This window comes from Rhinopithecus bieti, unplaced genomic scaffold (assembly GCF_001698545.2).
Source record: "Rhinopithecus bieti isolate Rb0 unplaced genomic scaffold, ASM169854v2 scaffold_2205, whole genome shotgun sequence".
Classification (NCBI taxonomy): Eukaryota; Metazoa; Chordata; class Mammalia; order Primates; family Cercopithecidae; genus Rhinopithecus; species Rhinopithecus bieti.
This window is the reverse complement of record NW_016803673.1, coordinates 1,784,358-1,803,898: the sequence shown is the minus strand read 5'-3', so window position 1 is coordinate 1,803,898 and position 19,541 is coordinate 1,784,358. Positions and strand designations below refer to the sequence as shown.

General features: G+C 56.4%; 1 protein-coding gene across 2 annotated transcripts in view; it reads right to left on the bottom strand.

Moving 5' to 3' along the window:
- The window catches only part of BRD3 (bromodomain containing 3), a 23,849-nt gene extending 4,308 nt beyond the window's left edge, over positions 1-19,541 (bottom strand). Inside the window, exons 1-11 of one of the 2 annotated variants that reach the window (XM_017848912.1) lie at positions 19,109-19,541; positions 18,661-18,986; positions 17,725-17,862; positions 16,944-17,091; positions 15,759-15,973; positions 13,482-13,853; positions 10,716-10,844; positions 7,148-7,339; positions 5,428-5,663; positions 1,363-1,655; positions 43-171 (exon numbers count right to left, since the gene is read on the bottom strand). In XM_017848912.1, coding sequence (XP_017704401.1) covers positions 43-171; positions 1,363-1,655; positions 5,428-5,663; positions 7,148-7,339; positions 10,716-10,844; positions 13,482-13,853; positions 15,759-15,973; positions 16,944-17,091; positions 17,725-17,862; positions 18,661-18,873 — 2,065 coding nt within the window. In that variant the 5' untranslated portion in view covers positions 18,874-18,986; positions 19,109-19,541. Of the gene's footprint in view, positions 1-42; positions 172-1,362; positions 1,656-5,427; positions 5,664-7,147; positions 7,340-10,715; positions 10,845-13,481; positions 13,854-15,758; positions 15,974-16,943; positions 17,092-17,724; positions 17,863-18,660; positions 18,987-19,108 lie in introns of those variants that run through there. The other variant, XM_017848918.1, reaches the window with a different exon arrangement.

Sequence of the window (19,541 nt, the reverse complement as noted above, 5' to 3'; positions counted from 1 at the left end):
ACCCCCACCAAAGAGAGGTGGCATGGTGGCTGCAGGTGGTACCTTTCCGGGCGGGTTTCTTGCTGCTGCTCAGCTGCCCGCTGACGTCCTGCAGACGCTTTTCCAGCTCCTTCTTCTTTTCCTGAGCTAGCTCCTCTTTCGACTTGGCTGCCTGTTTCTTCCCGCTTGCTGCTGTCGGGGAACAAATGGGCACTCAGACTGCAGAGGGGACTGATGGGGCAGGAGCCAGGGCTGCATCCAGGTGACCAAGGCCCCAGCCCTGCACACTGGCATCCATACCAGCTGCCCAGCTTTCATGGGTCTGGGAGCTGACAGACGCAGAGCTGTCACCAGTGCTTCAAGTGGCAGAAATGACTGGGTTGAGACAGACCCACCACCACCCGCATCTGCTGAGCCCTCAGGGTGTGCAAAGCCTGGCTCCTAAAGTGACAGAGGCCACTCCTACGGTGCCAGCAGGTGCACGGGCAGGATGTAGTTTGGCCAGTGTCCCTCATGTGCAGGGCCAGAGCCTCTGATTCATGGACCTGCCTCACCAGGGCCGCTGCTCCCCACTGCCTGACACTCCTGAGTCACTCCCCGCAAGTTGACCTGGTGACCTGCCGTGGGTCAGATGCACCGTGACCACACAGATATTCCATCCAGGAAAAGGAGACTCGCTCTGAGAGTCTCATGCACACCCCAGGCACACCCGAGAGGCCACATGCAAGTTCAAGTGAGCCCTGCACTCAATTGACAGCCTGTGGGGGTTGCCACAAGGGCCGCCTCGGGTCTGCCCTCCCTCCTACTCTGCCAGACCTGCAGACCCCAGCAGTGACTCGTTCCTGCCACTGACTTCAGGGAAACCTGGGCCGGTGCCCCAGGGTCCGTCCTGTGAGGCCTCTGGACTTGTGACTCCAGTCAAAGGGAGGGTGTCCCTGTTATAAGAGAAGCCGGTCTGTCCTGCAAGGGACCATGAGAGGTCACCTGCAGCCAAGGCCCCAAATGGAGGGAACCTCAGGAAGGCATGCAGTGAGGACCCTAACTGGGCCCTAAATGAATGGGGTTTGGGGCTGAAGTCCAGCCCCAGGGCCGCACCTTCCCTGGACAAGGTTAAGGCCAAGGCACACAGTGCTGCCCATGTCCTCGAGAATAGGGCAAGAGGGCTCTGGCTGGGTGGGGCTCAGGCCTGGGTTCAGCCCCAAGCCCACTGGCCCCGGCTGAGCACAGATATCCTCAGGGCATCTGTGGTGGGACCAAGAAGCCAAGACAGTGTGGCAGCCCTGTGCCCACACTCGCTGCACAGGGTCTGTGAGGAGTGACAGGAGGGGCAGGCCAAGGAGGGGAGAGGAGCTTCGAGCACCATGCTCCACCCAGGCAACTTACAGAACGGTTTCCTTTGCTTTTTCTGTAAACAAGACTTGACATATCTCTCCAGTTCCCGCAAAGTAGTGGGTTTCAGAGTCTCAAAGTCAATTTCTATCTCGTCGGGGTTGGAGTCCCTGAGCGAGGGCTCCCGAGACTGGATGATGTGTACCACCCGGCCCAGCTTCTCCCCGGGCAGCCGGTTGATGTCCAGGCTAAGCTGGCGCTTTTCATCGTAGCTCATGGGCAGGCCTTCCTCCTCTTCCTCCGAGTCGTAGGAGGCAGATGCCTGCTTGCTGCCTTTCTTCAGCTGTCTGGGGCAGAAGACAGAGCAACGTGGCGTTGAGTCTCTGTCTACCTGCCCTGGGAGCCCACTGCACACACCCCTTCCTCCCAACAGCAGGCTGTTCTCTGGGACCAAGCTTTCTTCCCAAAGTGGTGCCCCAAGGCAGAAAATCCAAGGTTAGAAAAGTTGCTCCCAGCTGCGGGGTTTCCAGACCTTGGCCAGAAAACAATTACAGAGGTTAGTTCCTCTCCACACCCCATAGGCGTCTCAAACTCCACAGGTCAAGAAATGATCTCTGTATTCAGGTAATCCAAAAGAAGGCAAAAAAGGGGGAACAAAGGAACAAAAAACACAGAGGAAAAAGAAAATAATAAAATGATAGACTAAAATCCAATTATATCAATAATGATGTGAAATATAAACTCTCTAAGGCCCGGCATGGTGGCTCACGCCTGTAATCCCAACCCTTTGGGAGGCTGAGGCGGGCGGATCACGAGGTCAGTAGATCGAGACCATCCTGGCTAACAGAATGAAACCCGGTCTCTACTAAAAATACAAAAAATTAGCCGGGCACGGTGGCACATACCTGTAATCCCAGCTACATGGGAGGCTGAGGCAGGAGAATTGCTTGAACCAGGGAGGCAGAGGCTGCAGTGAGCCAAGATCTTGCCACTGCACTCCAGCCTGGGCGACAGAGCAAGACTCCGTCTCAAAAAAAAAAAAAAAAAAAAAAAAAAAGAAAAGAAAAGAAAAAGAAAAAAAAGAAAGAAATATAAATGGTCTAAACACACCAACTAAAAGGAAGAGATACTCAGGTTGGATTAAAAAAACAAGACCCAACTTACATAGTGTCTATACAAATGCCACTTTAAATATAATGTTCTAGGTAGGTTAAAAGGAAAAAAGTGAGAAAAAATATATACCATGCAAACATTAGTCAAAAGAAAGCTGGGGTGGCTATATTAATTTCAGACAAAGTAAACTTCAGAAAAAGGAATATTTTCAGGAGAAAAGGACAATGCAGGGACGGGCATGGTGGCTCACGCCTATAATCCCAGCACTTTGGGAGGCCGAGGCGGGTGGACCACCTGAGGTCAGGAGTTTGAGACCAGCTTGGCCAACATGGCAAAACCCTGTCTTTACTAAGAATGCAAAAATGAGCCAGCCATGGTGGCGGGCACCTGTAATCCCAGCTACTTGGGATGCTGAGGCAGGAGAATCACTTGAACCCGGGAGGCGGAGGTTGCAGTGAGCCGAGATCATGCCACTGCGCTCCAGCCTGGGCAACAGAGCGAAACTCCTTCTCAAAAAATTTTTTTAAATAAAAAATCAAAACGAGATTTCAAGTCAGTGATCTAATCTTCTACACTTTGTAAAAGGAAGCCAAGTCTAAACTAAGCAAAAGGAAACAGTGAAGATGAGAAATAAAAGTAAAAACATTTTTTTAAAAAAATCAATGAAATCTAATTATGTTTCTTTGAAAGATCAGTAAAATTGGTAAGTCTCTATCCAGATTCACCAAGAAAAAAGACACAAATTACCAATATCAGGAATGAAAAAAGACACACCACTACAAGCCCTACAGACAATAAAAGGATAATAGAGAAATACTAACAAATAAACCTATGTCCATAAGTTTGACTGAGTGGAATGGATTAATGCCTTCAAAGGCATAAACCTCTAAAACTCACTCAAGAAGAAATTGATAATCTAGTAAGTCTATACCTGTTAAAATAATTGAATTCATGATTAAAAACTTTCCAACAATCAAAACTCCAGGCTCAGATGCTTTTGCTAGTGAATCCTACCAAACATTTAAGTATTAATATCAATTCTATAAATTTACTCCAGAAAACAGAAGAGGGATAACACTTTTCAAATCTTTTTTTTTTTTTTCTTCTGAGGCCAAGTCTCACTCTGTCGCCCAGGTTAGAGTACAGTGGCATGATCTTAGCTCACTGCAACCTCTGCCTCCCAGATTCAAGCGATTCTCCTATCTCAGCCTCCCGAGTAGCTGGGATTACAGGTGCCCACCACCGCGTCTGGCTAATTTTTTCTATTTTTAGTAGAGACAGGGTTTTACCCATGTTGGCCAGGCTAGTCTCAAACTCCTGACCTCAGCTGATCTGCCCGCCTCAGCCTCCCAAATTTCTGGGATTACAGGTGTGAGCCACTGCACCTGGCCTTAAATCATTTTTTAATTGCCTCTAATCACTTGAATATTATATCCCAAGACTTTTTTTTTTTTTTTTTTTTTAAGAGACAAGAGTCCTACTGTGTTGCTCATGGTGGTCTCAAACTCCTGAGCTCAAGTGATCCTCCTGCCTTGGCCTCCCAAAGTGCTGGGATTACAGGTGGGAGCCACCACACCTGGCCCCAACTCATTTTTGAGGCCAGCATTATAACGATACTAAAACTAGACAAAGAGAGAACAGGCTGGGTATCCCAAAACCAAAAATCCAAAATGCTCCAAAATCTGAAACTGTCTGAGTCTTAACGTGACGCTCAAAGGAAATGCTCACCGGAGCATTTCAGATTTTCAGATTTGAGATGCTTCAGATTTGAGATACTCAATGGGGAGTATAATGCAAAAATTCCAAAATCTGAAAAAATCCAAAATCTGAAACACTTTTATTCTAGAAACACCCTTATTTTAGATAAAGGATACTCAACCAGTATAAGAAAAATGGATTTCTGCATCCCTCTCCAAAAAGGAAAGAGGGAGGGAGGGAGAAAAGAAGGGAAGGAAAGACCCACCCCAACCATTCCACTCACTGTCTCCATTAATGGCTGACCCAGCCATCCAAGCGCAAACCCAGGACCCCCAGGCTCCTCTCGTTCCCCCCTCCAAGCACCAGGACCTGGCCGTGCCGCCTCCCAAATTACTCTATCTCCAGAGCCACACCAATTTATCTTGCCTGCACAACCACGATAACCTCCAAAGGGGTATCCTGTCTTCCATTCCAGATTCCCACTCAGCTCTTCTCCATAGCGGCAAGGATCCGACCATGCTGAGCTTACATCCTAACTCCCCTTCATCTACTTGGAAAGGAAGCGTGAACACCTCAAATGAAGCCGGCCGATCTCAGCAGCCTCAACTCACCTCTTTTCCCAACTTGTTCTTTTTCAGTGGTGCCAAATTTGCCCTCATTCCCAAAAGGAGCACGTCCTGCTGGCCTCTGCGGCTTTGTACCCACTGTTCCCTGTTGTTGGAACTCCCTCCCCAGCCCTCGGCTGCCAAGCTTTCTCCCACACAGCTGTTGCCTCCCCCCGGGAAGCCTCCCTTCTACCTGGCTGGGAGAGGAATCCTGGGCCTGAGCTCCTTCCCTACTAGCTCATATTGCTTTGTGGCTCCGGCGTGTCCCCAGCAGACGCTCTTCAGGGTGGTGTCCAGCCACAGCAGGGGCTCCCGAAGGAGGCTGAATGCAGCTGTGCACGATTCCACCACCCCTGCCCCCTGAATATGGGCAAGCCCAAAATGGGGCGCCCAACTCCCCCAAGTCAAGATCCTTGGCCCAGACCAGGAAAACATCCCAAAAGTTTCAAGATGTGGAGACCAGGCCATGGCAGCACTTCAATGCCCAGAATCCAGGCCTGCCCTGCAGACAGCTGAGCAGCACCACCTGAGCCCCCGGACTTTCCAGCACAGGTCTCATCAGGTCCTCAGTCTCCCCGCCCCCATCACCCTGGTTTCCAGGTGGCCACGGCACAAAGCCCCCAATCCCAGCACTGCTGCTACGTGAACCCCCACAGCACACTGAGCACCGGGCTCTTGGAGCCTGAGCAGGTCTGGAGCCCACCTGCCGGCCACGGTCGTGCTGTTGGCCTTCTTGGCAGGAGCCTTCTTCTGCTGGGCCTGCTTTGCAGGCGGAGCCACCTTGGCCTTCTTCTCTTCCTCGGCCTTCACCTTGTGCTTCTCCTTCTCCTTCTCCTTATCCTTCTTCTTCTTCTCCTTCTCCTTCTTCTCCTTCTTCTTCTTTGGTTTGTTTACTGGGGCCTGAGACAGGGCGGCCAGCTGCTCGTGCACGGCCTTCAGCTGGAAAAGAGTGGGCAGCTGAGCAGGCGTCGGGCATAGCCCACACCACTGGGGCTGCCTGGGGCCCTGGACTGGAAGGGGCTCGGGGCGATGTCGGAGCTGCCTCCACTGGGCGCGGAAGTGAACCAGGAGCACCCGGGCCCTGCTCTGCCTCTCACTTCCCTGTGACCCCTAGTGAGTCATGAGCCCTCTCCGCCTCGGCTTCCTCACCTGCAGTGGGAAAGAGCTGCCTGGCCACAGGCGCAGCACTGCACAAGCGGCACAACAGGGACTCGCTAGGGGCAGCTAACTTTTTTAAAAAAACTTATTATACTTTAAGTTCTAGGATACATGTGCAGAACGTGCAGGTTTGTTACACAGGTACACATGTGCCACAGTGGTTTGCTGCACCCATGAACCCATCATCTACATTAGGTGAGGAGCTTACATTTTTATTACCACTGTTTAGATGAGGAAGGACTCTAGAAGTTTACGTGCCCGCACAAAGGAGATTTTCATCAGTAACTTCTGGGAAGCCATTTGATAACACGCAGGTCTCCGGGGTTAAAACAAACCACTGCTAGCAGCCAGCATTCATCCGGGGCTGCCCTGCAGCTGGCAGTGTGCCAAGCGTCTCGCCCTCCCCACTGCAGCCACCCCCATCGGAGAGGAGAGGCACTGCCCAGGCGAGGACACGGCCTGTCCCTGCCTCTGGGTGGTCCGTGCAAGGAAGACAGCGGGTGGGTAGAGGAGCTGCCACCTCACAGACGTCTTCCCCGCTGTGTGTCCTTGCCACTCCAAAATCAAATGTCCGGCCCAACTCTGGGGACTGCAGGGCCATCACTGTCCTTGCAGCCCTGATTCATGCTGTTCCCCTCCTGACTCGACAGCCCTGCTCTATTTTCTCTCAATCTGGGGTCCCAGAAATTATGCACCTGGCTGGCTGCCAGAGGTTTGGGGAAACAATTCACATCTTTCTCAATTCGACCTCGAGACAGCTCAGAGGGGGCGACATCTGTCCCATACTGCAAACGAGGAAAGCGAGGCAGAGAAGGGGGAGGAAGCACAGCCTGGCAGCTGGGCTGGGGCTGGGCAGCTGCACGGCAGGGCCCTCAGGACCCTGGAGCCCGCACCCCACCCCACTGCAAGTGACTGCTTGGAGCCCAGGCACTACTGCGGCCTCTGCAAGTGCCTCACAGGCCTTTCCCAAGCAGAGCAAGGCACACATAACCACACATGACCACTAAGCTCCCACCTGAGGCCCGCCAGGTCTCCAGAAACATCCCAGCCACGAGTCAGCGCAGCCACCCATGTGTGCTGTGGGTTAGGCTCGCACCACCCCAGGCCTGGGGAGGGCACTCTGAGTGCCTTTACGAGGAAGCACGGCGGCAGCTGCTGTGGGACACAGGGCAGAGGAGGGAACCATGCAAAGGGACGGACCTTGGGCTGCCGTGCCACAATCCCGCCTCAGCCCCTGAACCCTACCCAGGTATGCCAGTGCCCACCTGCTCCTGCAGCTCTGCCAGCCTGGTGGCCCGCTCCTCCTCTGAGTCCGAGCTGCCTGAATCCGAAGAGCTCTCCTCGCTGCTACGGCTGCTCTCAGCACCCTTGCTGACCACAGGGGCCGCGGGGGCAGGCAGTGCCGGCGCCTCCACAGGCTCATCCGGCATCTTGGCAAACCTCATCTCAAACACGTCCTGCGGGAGAACAAGAGGTTGCCCTGAAGACATGGACCCCCATGGGGCTGCCCCTTGGTGTGGGCCCTCAGGGTTCCTGAAGTGCCCCTGGGGCAGCACATACAGCTGTTATGAAGGTCGGGCCAGGAGGAGACAGGGTCCCGCCTTCCTGGGGGGCTGTGGTCGCTTCCAACTCGCCCTCCCTCCCTCCCCAGGCAATTCCTGGGGACAGGCCTGGGAGCAGGGGACACAGGAGCTGACCCACAGCTCCCTTCACCAACTCCATGAGCCCTCTCTAGAAGATGCACGCATCCTCATAGCCTGCTGGCCCGAAGCTCCCCGAGGCTGCCCCTGCTGTGAAATGGGAGCGTCTCCCTTTGAACTTGGACAGGGTCCTCCACAGCCACAGGAGTCCAAAGAGTGTTGACCTCTTCCCATCTCTTCACCCCGGAACTGACTGTAGCATCACATCTCATGAAGGGTTAACTCCAAAAGTTGGTCCAAAAGGTCAAAGTCTAGTCCTATCAATATTTTATTTACAAAAAAATACAAAAATTAGCCAGTCATGGCAGCACACGCCTGTGATCCTAGCTGCTCGGGAGGCTGTGATGGGTGGACTGCTTGAACCCAGGAGGTCGAGGCTTCTGTGAGCTGAAATCATGCCATTGCACTCCAGCCTGGGTGACAGAGTGAGACGCTGTCTCAAATATAAATACATATATATAAATATTTTATAACATATATATATATATTTTTTACTATTCTCTTTTTTTCTCTCAAGACAGAGTCTTGCTCTTTTGCCCAGGCTGGAGTGCAAAGGCATGATCTCAGCTCACTGCACCTCCACACCCTGGTTTCCAGTGATTTTCCTGCCTCAGCTTCCCAAGTAGCTGGGATCACAGGTGCATGCCACCACTCCCAGTTAATTTTTTGTATTTTTAGTAGAGCCAGAGTTTCACCATGTTGGTCAGGCTATTCTCGAACTCCTGACCTTGTGATCTGCCTGTCTGGGTCTCCTAAAGTGCTGGCATTACAGGTGTGAGCCACCACGCCCAGCCTACTTTATTTTCTGTAGGGATAGGGTCCTGCTCTGTTCCCCAGGCTGGTCTTGAACCCCTGAGCTCAAGTGATCCTCCCACCCTGGCCTCCCAACGTGCTGAGATTATAGGCGTGAGCCGTCACACCCGAACTTCCTATCAAAATTGACTTTGGAAAGCCTTTGGACCAGGAGCTAGGCCCTCAGTAGCCCCTCTCAGCAAACGTCCCCCTCCCTGGGGCAGCCCAGGCTCAGTGAAGACAGGGATGCACAGTGATGCAGAAATGAGGGGAGATTTCTTTGCCAAGCTCAGAAACCTGAATCCACACCGTCTGCACACGTGATGTGCCTCCACTGTTCAGGCTGGACCCAGCTCTGGAAAAGCCCACCCCAGGCTCTCATATCCCGGGCACTCCTCTCAGATGTCCCCAGAGGCAACCCAACCTACAGAGCAGCGACCCAGGCCCCCATTCGGTTGACAACCTTGAAGGTCATTCAGGTCAGGTCATTTTGCTGTTGGGCTCTAACCCCACAGCTCAATTGATAAAATGGCACAATTGCTAAATGGTGCTCAGTCATGGAAATCCATTGGCCTCAGGGTCTCACTCTGTTGCCCAGGCTGGAGTGCAGTGCAATCACAGCTCACTGCAGTCTCTAACGCCTGGGCTCAGGTCATCCTGCCATCTCACTCTCCTGAGTAGCTGGTACTAGGGACACACCACCACACGTGGCTCGTTTTGAAAATCTGTGGTAGAGACAGCTGGTCTCAAACTCCTGGCCTCAAGTGATCCTCCCACCTCCGCCTTCCAAAGTGCTGGGATTACCGGCGTGAGCACCATGTCTATCCAACAGCACCTGTTGCAGGAGTGGGGGGGGCAGAGCTGCCGGCGTCCCTGCTTGGTCTGCAAGCCTGGGTTTCCATCCTCTATGCTCAGGTCCCTCGTTAAACTCAACCCAGCATTTATCAGGCTCCAGAAGACTGGGCTTTGCAAGGTCTTTTGGATTCAAGACACAGTGAACAAGGTCTCGGTATAAAACCGGGGTTCTGATGGCTTCCTCTGGATGTAATGGGACCTCCAGGACCACTCTGCCATCATCCCCTGCAGGACCCAGTGCAGAGAGAGGGTGGCAATGGCAGCAGTGCCTGGGAGAGGAACTTGGGCAGGCCCTGTGCATGGGAGGGTGGGAAAGGCAGCAGGACTCACAGTGGGGAATGAGTTTCTCTCTCTGCCCCTTTTATGGGTCCTGTGTCATCCACAATAATACCACGGACTGCTCGGGGATTTCAAAATAGTCTGTGCAAGGATTGTGAACATCTTACACGACATTCTGGGTCCCGTGAACAGGAAAAGCATGCTGGAAGAGAGCACATCCCCATCATTCTCCCCTTTCCTCCAAAAATCAAGTCCTTTGATTAAATAACATTTATAATAGTGGTGCTGTTATTGATAAGAGCAAACCACCTGAGATCACAACTAGAAAAGGTAAGAGATTCTGGCGCATCCACCCACACCAAAATATATGTGCGGGACCTGGACTTTGGCAGAAAAATGCACATGCAGTCAGGAGCACGCACACAGGTCCACACACGCATACGCACGCACGCAGAGGTCCACGCGCGCACACGCACGCACGCACACAGGTCCACACGCGCACACACGCACGCACACAGGTCCACACGCGCACACACGCACGCACACAGGTCCACACGCACACACACGCACACAGAGGTCCACACGCGCACACGCACGCACGCACACAGGTCCACGCGCGCACACACGTCCACACACAAACACAAATATCTCTGTGAGGTCTGTGCATGTTCACAAAGTCCCTGTGCTGAGAGCCAGACCAAGACACTCCTGTTTTCCCTTAAGACATCCCACTGCTTCCTGCATCTTCTCCAATCCGCCTTTTACTTCTGTTGTCAGAAAAGCAAAATGCTACACAAGCCACTGTCATCTAATTCATCCACCGGCTGCACTGTCAGGTTAGTGTCCAAGCCTCTCCTTGCCACAGAGACTTGCTGGAAACTACAGTTGGTGAAGCCACAGGAGAAAGGGCATCTGCCATCCCCCTGGTACATGCACCAGCCCGTAGAGGGAAAGGCTCACTGCTGTGACACCCCTACAGAGTCCCAGCGGTCCCGCCTGCTCACTGGCTGCCCTGCCCCAGCGGCAGCTCCTGGAACCCAGCTCAGAGCCTGGCAGGCCCTGGTTGGCACTCAGGAAAAACGTGTTGAGGGAATGAGGCTGAGGCCTTCCTCAGCTGGACAATTACCTGGGCACCCACCCCACACCGAGGCCAGGATGCCCACAGCGCCGAGCTGAGCCGCCCCACCTGTGCCCAGCCTCGGGTTACCTGCAGCTTCCGGGCCATGGCCACCACCTCGTGGTCTGGGGGATTGTATTTGTAGCAATTCGAGAACATCAGCCGGACATCAGCAGCAAAGCCCTGTGCGTCTGGGTACTCTCGGCCATCCATCTTCCTCTGCAACACACAGCGACAGGGGTCAGTGAGCGTGGCCTGTGGCCTCAGGACTCTCTGCCACACCCCACGAGATGAACTCTGGAGCAGGGGCCACTGCCAGCTCCAGGGCAGTGCCTACTGGCCTGACCAGCAGGACACCCCAGTTCTCCGGGACCTCATACAAGGAAGCTCAAAGTGAGGACATGAGAGGGTGACTCGATGGCTTGGCAGGGAGGGTCTGGGACTCCAGAGACAGATCTCCCGGTTGGAAGAAAAAGGCGCTCAACGAGAAATCCCGGGTTCCCGCGGGTGTCCCTTAGCCCCTTCCTTGTCCAGAGCGTCCCTTCACACAAAGTGGGTAAATCATCACACGCCGACATGCCATCAGCAGCCCCGGGGCGGCATGAAGCTGCGGCAAAGTCAGATTCCACCAACAACAGAGGCCTGCTCAGTCTACACAAGGCAATGTTATTTTTCTCTCGAGGAAGCCAGTAGCCGTTAACCAGCTTGCGTCTTACAGAAGCACCCCGGTATCCCAGGGGCCGCGCTGGACCTAAGGGACTCCATGCTGTGTCCAGCGGCAGTTCCTGAACCCCACAGGGGTGGAGGCAATGGGGGCGTGTGGGCCGACACCCACCCACGTTTACTCAGCCACACAGAGACCCTAGAGCAAAACCCACTGCAGGTCCCACCTGGCTCTGGCAAGCAGAGAACTGAGGCCAAGGCCTGGGCAGACAGTCCCAGGTGGCAGGGGTGAGGAGGGGCACACAGTCAGTCCCCAAAGCTGGGAGGTGCAGGTGGCTCGGCCGGGGAGTGGCCAGAGGCAGGATCGTCGACGGACATTTCAAGGTGGCCACTGGGAACACACCAGTTGGAGCAAAAAGAGGTCACACTGCGTCGGAGGGAGTGAGTTTCCCATCCCGGGACGGCTTCAAGGAGAGGGACCTTGTCGGGGACCTCCAGGGGGACACACGCAAGGGCAGGGCGAGTCTACCCCGACCGCTCCATGGGGTCCAGGCTGCATTCATCCAGGTGCTAGTGAGATGGAGGGGCTGGGTCCTAACCCGCAGAGGGCACCCCCCACCTCAGGGCCCGCACCCTGTGCCCTCGGACATGAGACCCATCCAGAAGGACGGGCTGGCAGAAAGAACCCGGGAGCACAGAGGGACCTGAAAGCCTCTGATGTTGGGAGAAAAGCCTGTTTTCTGCCTTAGCAGGTGCCAGGGCAAACCATCCCCAAAAGCTCCACCTGTAAAATCTATAGGTCCTGAGGCCTCTCTCACTGATTCACTGCCCTTTCCCCGCAGCGTCTGGGCCACACTCGCAGGCAGCAGGTGCTGCCACAGCACCTGGCTTCTCCCCGCGCCAGGACAGACAAGAGGTGGAAGCTCCGAACAAAGCAGATCACAACTTTAAAGTGAACTGGTTTTCTAGAGCTTCTTTATTACGGTTTCAAGGGCATATCAGACCCTTCGGCCAAAACAGAATTAAGCTGAGCTTCAGTCAGGCACAAACGCTGGAACCCCCAGTGATGTTCCAGAAATTCCTGTTACTGTGTTGTGGTAGACACACAAACCCTGGCCCTGGAGGCTGGAGCCGAGGCTCCTGGCAGCTTCTGGGCCGCGTGGCTCCGGCCCTCAGCTTCCCCACCCACGGCAGTGAAGCCAGGCGGCCGCGCTCATCGCTTTCGCCTGACTGTGCACCCGGCACTGGGGCCTGAGCCAGCCAGGTCTGTCCCGGCCGAGATCCAGTCAACCAGGGAAGAAAAGGCTTTCATCAGGGGATCCTGGCTCAGGGGGTGCAGAATAACTGCGACTGGCTTTCCAGGATGAAAACAAAAACCTGCCCAACAGGGCTCCCAGCAGCTCTTCCCAGGGCCACCAGCAGTTGGCGGAGGAGGCGGGCCACACCTCCACCGCCTGCATGTCCCTGGGAGCTGGCTCAGAGCTCTCCCAGAGGGAGACCAGGTGCCAGCCAGAAGTTTGGAAAGGCGCTCAGGGAAGACCTCGTGGAGCTCACCCTGCCTTGGGGCGGCGCAGCTCAAATGCCACCCCCCACCGGGACCAGACTCACTCTGACCTGCTGTGAGGCACACAAGAGGCCAAGCAGAGGCTGCCGCCTCGAGAAGACGGGCATGGGGGAGGCCAGGCTCTCAGTCTCAGCTCTGCCACCCACCCAGGGCCCGCTTCCGTCTGGTGAGGGGGTGGGGCTTGGAGGCACTTAAGGGACAGAAGCCAGGCCATCCCCACCGGCCGCCTCATTCCGGTCTGCTGTGAGGCACCTGTATCCAGGGCTTGAGGGAGGCAAAGTGTAGCTTTAAAACTTGAGCCAACTGTGAGAGTGGCCCAGATCTAGGGGCCCCCTGACCTGATGATACAGAATGGGAGGTGGGAAGGAAATCAATTAAATCACCAAAGGGGTTTGATGGGAATAAACACAACAGAGCCACAGACTCCGGGACCCACAGGCAGGGCACACCTTTCTCACTGAGCCCTGCCAGCCACAGCCAGGGCCACGGGGGTCAGCCCGGAGGGTGCGCTTCTCCGGCAGGCGAGACCCTGCTCCCCGAGAGCCCCCACTCAGCCGGCACAAGACATTAGCACCCACGGCAGATCCGCAGGACGTGGGCAGAGCAGGGCCTGCCGCGCGGCCACGTACTTTCACAGTGCTGAGGTCCATCGGGTGCTTGATGATGTCGTGGTAGTCATGCAGCTCCAGGGCCTCGGCGTCCACCGGCTTGTAGAAGGGCCAGGCGTAGGCCGCGTGCTTCTTGGACAGCATCTCCCTGAGAATGCTGTCGCAGTAGCGCAGGTGCTCTGACAGCTTGCCCTTCTTGCCTGCGTGCTGGGGCACCTCGCCATCCTCCAAGTCCTTCTTGGGAGGCTTGATGGGGCGGCCACCACTCTCCCGCCGGGCCACCACTTTGGCCTGCTTGGGGTCTGACAATGGCGGGGGTGACTCACTCCGGCTGGCAGTGATGGCCGACGTCGTGGGAGTGGTTGTGTCTGCTTTCCGCTTCACGCCCTTTTTCTGCGACAGTGAAATAACCAGTGAGCCCCGAAACCAGGCCGCCGCCCCGAAGACGCATGTCACTGCAGCCGCGTTTCTGGGGCACTGCCTGTCTGCCTGCCTGGCGCTGGGCTAAGCGGCCACATGCACGGCCCCACAGGAGAGGGCACCAAGGCTCAGGGGCCACGTCACTGGCCCAAGGTCACACAGCTGGCAGTGGTGAGGCTGGGACTCTCCCTCAGGCTCAACTCTGAAACCCGCCCTCACCTGGGCGTGGGGAGACCCCTCTCTCCCTTAGCCCCGAGGGCTCAGGGGTCCCGGGTGGGCTCGCACCTCACACCCCAAGCCGTGTGAGGTGCTGCATGCAATTCGCCAGACACCTAACAAGCACCCAGGCCAGGACCCGGGGACCTCGGTGCTGCAGACCTGGGAACTCCCTGCTTTTAGAGACCAGCAGGAAAGTTCCAGACAAGGGCCTGAGAGCGGGGGCTCCGCAGACAAACACAAGTTTTGCGGGACAAGGAGGAGGCAGGAGAGCATTCCGGACACAGGGCAGGGGCAGCCCAACCAGGAGGCATGAAGCAGCCACAGCAGCTCTGGGAACAAGGAACTTCAGGGATTGAGTGGGCGAGTCTGGACTCCATCCCGGCGGCAATGGGAGCCACTGAAGGCTATTTCAAGCAAGGAGAGGAGGGAGACGACCCACAGAGCCTTCCACGGGTGTGTCCGGGGGGCGGAGCCAGGCACCAGACACTCATGTTTAATGTCCAGGCCTCCTGGGGGTGTGCAGGTCTCTCTGGGCAGCCTGCAAGGGCCTCAGCACCCAGCACCCATGGGCATCACCTCAGCGTTCCGGGGCCAGGGCTCAGTGTACACCCTGAGACCAGCTCAGCCGGCTTCTAATCTTAGCCCAGCGGGAGAGGAGCCAGCCCACGGCACCTGCCGTCTAGAGAGCCACCCACAGTCACTGCCCAGCCAAGCCGCCGCCCTCGGACTGGCAGGGGCCGGAGCCGGCTATCCACAACACTTGACAGGCACCCACGGGCTGCCAAGCGCCAGGTGCGTGCCGCAGAGGGCGGGTGGGAGCAGGGACGGACTCATCTGGCCGTGGCAAATGGGACATGCTCCAGAAACAGCCCCCGCTGGGGAAGGCGGCTTGGCCGGGGGCCACCCATAAGTGCAGGCAGTGAAGGCCACGGGGAGGGGAAGCAACGGAGGTGGCGTTTTACCTTGGGCGAGCCATTTAACCCCTTTGAGCGCCCGCTTCCTCATCTGTAAGATGGGGGAAATACTGTCTGCCCCAGAGGGTTGCTGTGAGGATCAAATCGAAGAAGATAATACACATAAGTGCCTGGCACGGGCCCTGCCCAAAGCAGGAGACTCACCAGGCCTCGCTAGCCCCAAATCTTGCAGGGAGCACCCATTCCCTGCCGAGACCAACAGGGCCCGCTGTGAAAAGCTCCCAGCCAAGTGGGGAGCAGGAGAGGCGGGTCCCCATGTTCCCATGTGGAGCCCACGGGCGGGGCCGGCTTGGGTGCCGGCACCTCACAACGCACCCAGGTGGGTACAGCTGGCACCACTCTCCTGGCTGTGAGCAGGGGAGGACCGGGACCCTCCCACCCTTGCTTCTCTCCCACACCTTCCCCACCTTGACCAAGCCCTTGGCCAGGGCTTCTGGCCAGAGAAGCTGGGGTTCAAGTTCAGCCAGGCCCTCCCTTACCAGCTGTGTGACCTTCAGCTCCCCAGGCCTAGGTCTCCTCATCTGCGTCAGGAACAACGGCCTGACCTCCCAGGGTGCAGAGAGAACCACTCCCAAGAGCCGGCACTCAGGGAAAGATGGGAGCCCCCCGCCCGCTGCTCCTGCCCTGACCTCAGGAACCCTGGCTGGGCTCGGACGCCCCAGCCGTCCGGACTCAGGGTGCTCACCTTGACAACAGGCGGCGTAGGAGGGACCACAGGGACGATGGGTGTGGCAGGAGGAGGTGGGGCGGCAGCTGGGGGGACCGGGACTGACGTGACGTTTGCAGTGATGGTTGGTACAGGGGTGGCAGCGATAACGGGCGTCTGGGAGACAGTGGGGGGCACGCTCTGAAAGGGGGTCGCTGGGGAGACAGAGGACACGGCCGCCACTTGCTGCGTACCTTCAAGACAAGGAAGGGACATTTGGTATGCCAGGCTCTACTAGTATTTCCAGAAGCTTCCAGTGCCACCCCTCTAGCCAGAACATGGGGGCCAGCTCTGTGCTGCCAAAACCCCCAGCCAGAAGAGCCCTCCATGCTGAGATGCCCCAACCCTGCATCCTGGGGCAGGACTGCTCTGGCTCATCTTGGCTAAGGGCTCCCCGCATGAAGGCGAGACCCCCGCCACAGACCACAGGAGGCAGAACAAGGAAGCCAGGGCAGTCCCATGGCCTGGCAGTCAAGGGCCACCCTGGAGTCACAGAAAGCTGGTACCGAACTTGGTTCCCTCAGTAACTAGCTGAGTGACCAAGGATGTGGCCATACTTAAGCCCCCAGCTTCTCCCATCTGCAACACGGGAAAGCACACAGCACTGACCATCCCGCTCGGTCAGCCTTTCCATCTGGACACGCCTGCGTGCCAGGTTTCCAGGCCAGGTGGGATCCCAGGGCTCACAGCACTAATCACCACCGTGCTCCCCAACAAGGAGAGGCGGTCTTACTTGACCAGGGAGCCAAGCAGGTGACAGTGACTCTCAGGTCACAGAGAATAAAATGAGTGCTGAAGAGACAAAGTCCCAGGAGGGGCACAGGCCCCCGGTGTCATGGAAGAAGCGACTTCAGGGCTGGAGCTGGAAGGGAGAGCAGGATTTGGGAGGTGAAGAGCAGGGACAGGCGATCCTCCCAGACCATGAGCTCCTCCCTAGAGTGGGCTCAAAGGCAGCCGGCTCCGGCGTCAATGTCATCTGTATCCCTGGGCTAGATGCCCCTCCAACATCACCCACAGGCCACACTCAGCCAAGACCCAGCACCCACGAGCTCTTCATGACAGACGGGAAACAGCTCAGATGGCTAAGGGACTCGCGTCCCAGCCCATCCGTCCGTGGGCCTCTGCACAGAGGCCCCGCCCCTTGCCCGCCCTGGCTCCCTGTACCTGCGCTCTGGACTCCCGCAGACGGCTTCCGGCCTTTGCCCTTTGGAGCAGGGGGTAATAATTCAACTTCCTCTTGGGGCATCTGGGCCACCTTTTGTAGAAAAATTTTCTCTAAGGCTTGGGCCATTAGCACAATGTCATCTGTGGGCTGAAGACACAGAGAGTCCAGGTCACCAGTCAGGAAAGGAGCTGTGTGCTTGCAAAGGACATTATTAGTTGTAGCTCAAAAAAATACTTAAAATTTGTTAACAAATTTGGCAGCGCAGGAGAGAACTAAATGAATATGTATAATATACATACACATACGTATACATATATATATATATATATATATACACACACACACTTTTTTTTTTTGAGATGAAGTCTTGCTCTGTCACCCAGGCTGGAGTGTAGTGGCACGATTTCGGCTCACTGCAACCTCCACCTCCCAGGTTTAACTAATTCTCCTGCCTTAGCCTTCCAAGTAGCTGGGATTACATAGGTGCCTGCCACCACACCCGGGTAATTTTTTTGTATCTTTAGTAGAGATGGGGTTTCACCATGTTGCACAGGTTGGTTTCAAACTCCTGAGCTCAAAAGATCCGCCCACCTTGGCCTCCCAAAGTGCTGGGATTGCAGGTGTGAGCCACAGCACCCGGCCAGGTGATGGCTTTGGGCTGGCCCAAGAGCTGCTGCAAAGCACCCAGGCCCACCTGGCACTGGCAAGAATGGCCGGGGAATCCGCGCCACACAGCACCCGAATCCTTACTGCAAGCGGCATTCTGGGCCGGCATCTTACCTTGTTATAAATGTAACAATTTGTAAACATGGTGTTGAAGTCCTGCATACATTCACTTGCACTCCAATAGTAATTATTTTCTAGTCTCTTCTTAATAGTCCCCATATCCATTGGGTTTTTTATTATTTTATGATAATCCTAGGAAAGAGATTTTCAGAGGCATTACCAAAAGATTCTACATAATTATTTTCGCAATTCCCAAGAGGACACAGCCTGGCCTTTCCAAGTGGACTGAGGACTGGGGCTGGCCCAGAGGCACTTTCTGATCTCTGACGGCAGTGGGCTATGGTGAGGTGGGCACTTGGCCAGCTCCAAACTCCTGCCTAACCTCTCTCCGGACCCCAAGCACGTGCAGAGGGGAGCCCACAGGGCTAGGGCAGACCCCAGGACAGGTCTACATACTGGAGATGGGGCCAAACCTTCTGGGGTCTAAACCTGCAGGTGACCAGGGCCTAGCAGAGCCTAGAGCCCAGGGCTTCCTCTGCAATGCTCAGGGTTTGTCTATTTGGGCCCAGGTCAAAAATGAGCATGCAGCTGAGGGCACTCTCGCCCGGAAGGCAGGCCTTAACATCTCTGCCTCTAACTCCAAGTGGGCTCACCAAGCTGGCAGATGGGCCATCCTGCAGGAGCCAGTGAGGCAGAAGGCCCCAGCGAGCCTCGACTCCTAAGCCCCATCACCATCCACCTGCTTTCCTCCCAGACATGCCTGGCTTCTCCCTATATCCTGCACCTGGGGCAGCCGCCCTCCACTCTCCCACGGCCACGTGGCCGCTGTGTGCCTTCGTGCTGTGGGCTTCCTGAGGCACAGGCTGTCCCCAGCTTAGCAGCACCTTCCCAAGGCCAGAGTGGCAGTCTTTCCAGGAGTGGGGGCAGCATGAGAGGGACAGAGGACAGCAGCAGCAGAACGTGGCTCTTGGGGAGGCAGCAGCTACGCACCGGCAGGTTCAGTTTGATTGCGTCCACGGGCTGGTAGAAGGGCCAGGCGAACTGGTGTTTCCAGAGCGTCTTCACCACCACATTCTGCATGTACTGCAGCTGGTTGGTCTTGCGGCCGGGCTTGCTGGGGTTGGAGACCTCCGGGGGCGGTGGGTTCACAGGACCCGGGGCCGCCGGGATCCCCGCGGGGGCGACTGTCGTGGTGGTGGACATCCTCTGGCAGCTGGTTCACTTTCTGTCACAGCAGCGGCTTGGAGAGGCCCTGGCTGCTTCTACACTCCCTGAGGAGGCGCGACGTCCCATTTCCAGGCCCAACCAGGCGACAACTGCAGGGAGGAAGCGCAACAGAGAGGCAGGCCAGTCACCTTGGGGACCCCAACTCTCCCAGCTGCGGCAGGCTCCAGAGGGCACCTGTCGAGCCCCAGCAGGGCCTGCTCCACTCACTCACCCCCGTTGCCCAGCCACCCAGGTGAGCGGCTGTCGGGAGAGCTGCTCAAGCCAAGCGCCACCAGCTCAGGACGACTCTCCAACCACTGCTCTCAGGCCCGGGAGGGAAGGCCTGGGCGGCGGAGGGAGCTCAGGCACACGCCATTTGCTCCCAGGTGGGGGCTTGGGGCACACGCTGGGAGGCAGGTGTGTCAAGGGACTCAGCCACTGGCAGCCTTCTGCCCACCAACCAACCACTCGTGGGGGCCGACTAGTTGCTACGGGGCTCTGACAGCTTGGCTATGACAATGTTCTGAAGAGTGACCCATGAGTGGACAGCCACGATGTGGGCCCAACACAGCCACGGGAAGTGGGGCCAGCACAACACAGACGTTTGCAGACCCAAACACGGTGCGGGGAGGTGGCACCCCCAAGTGAGGCCAAGCAGTGAGGTT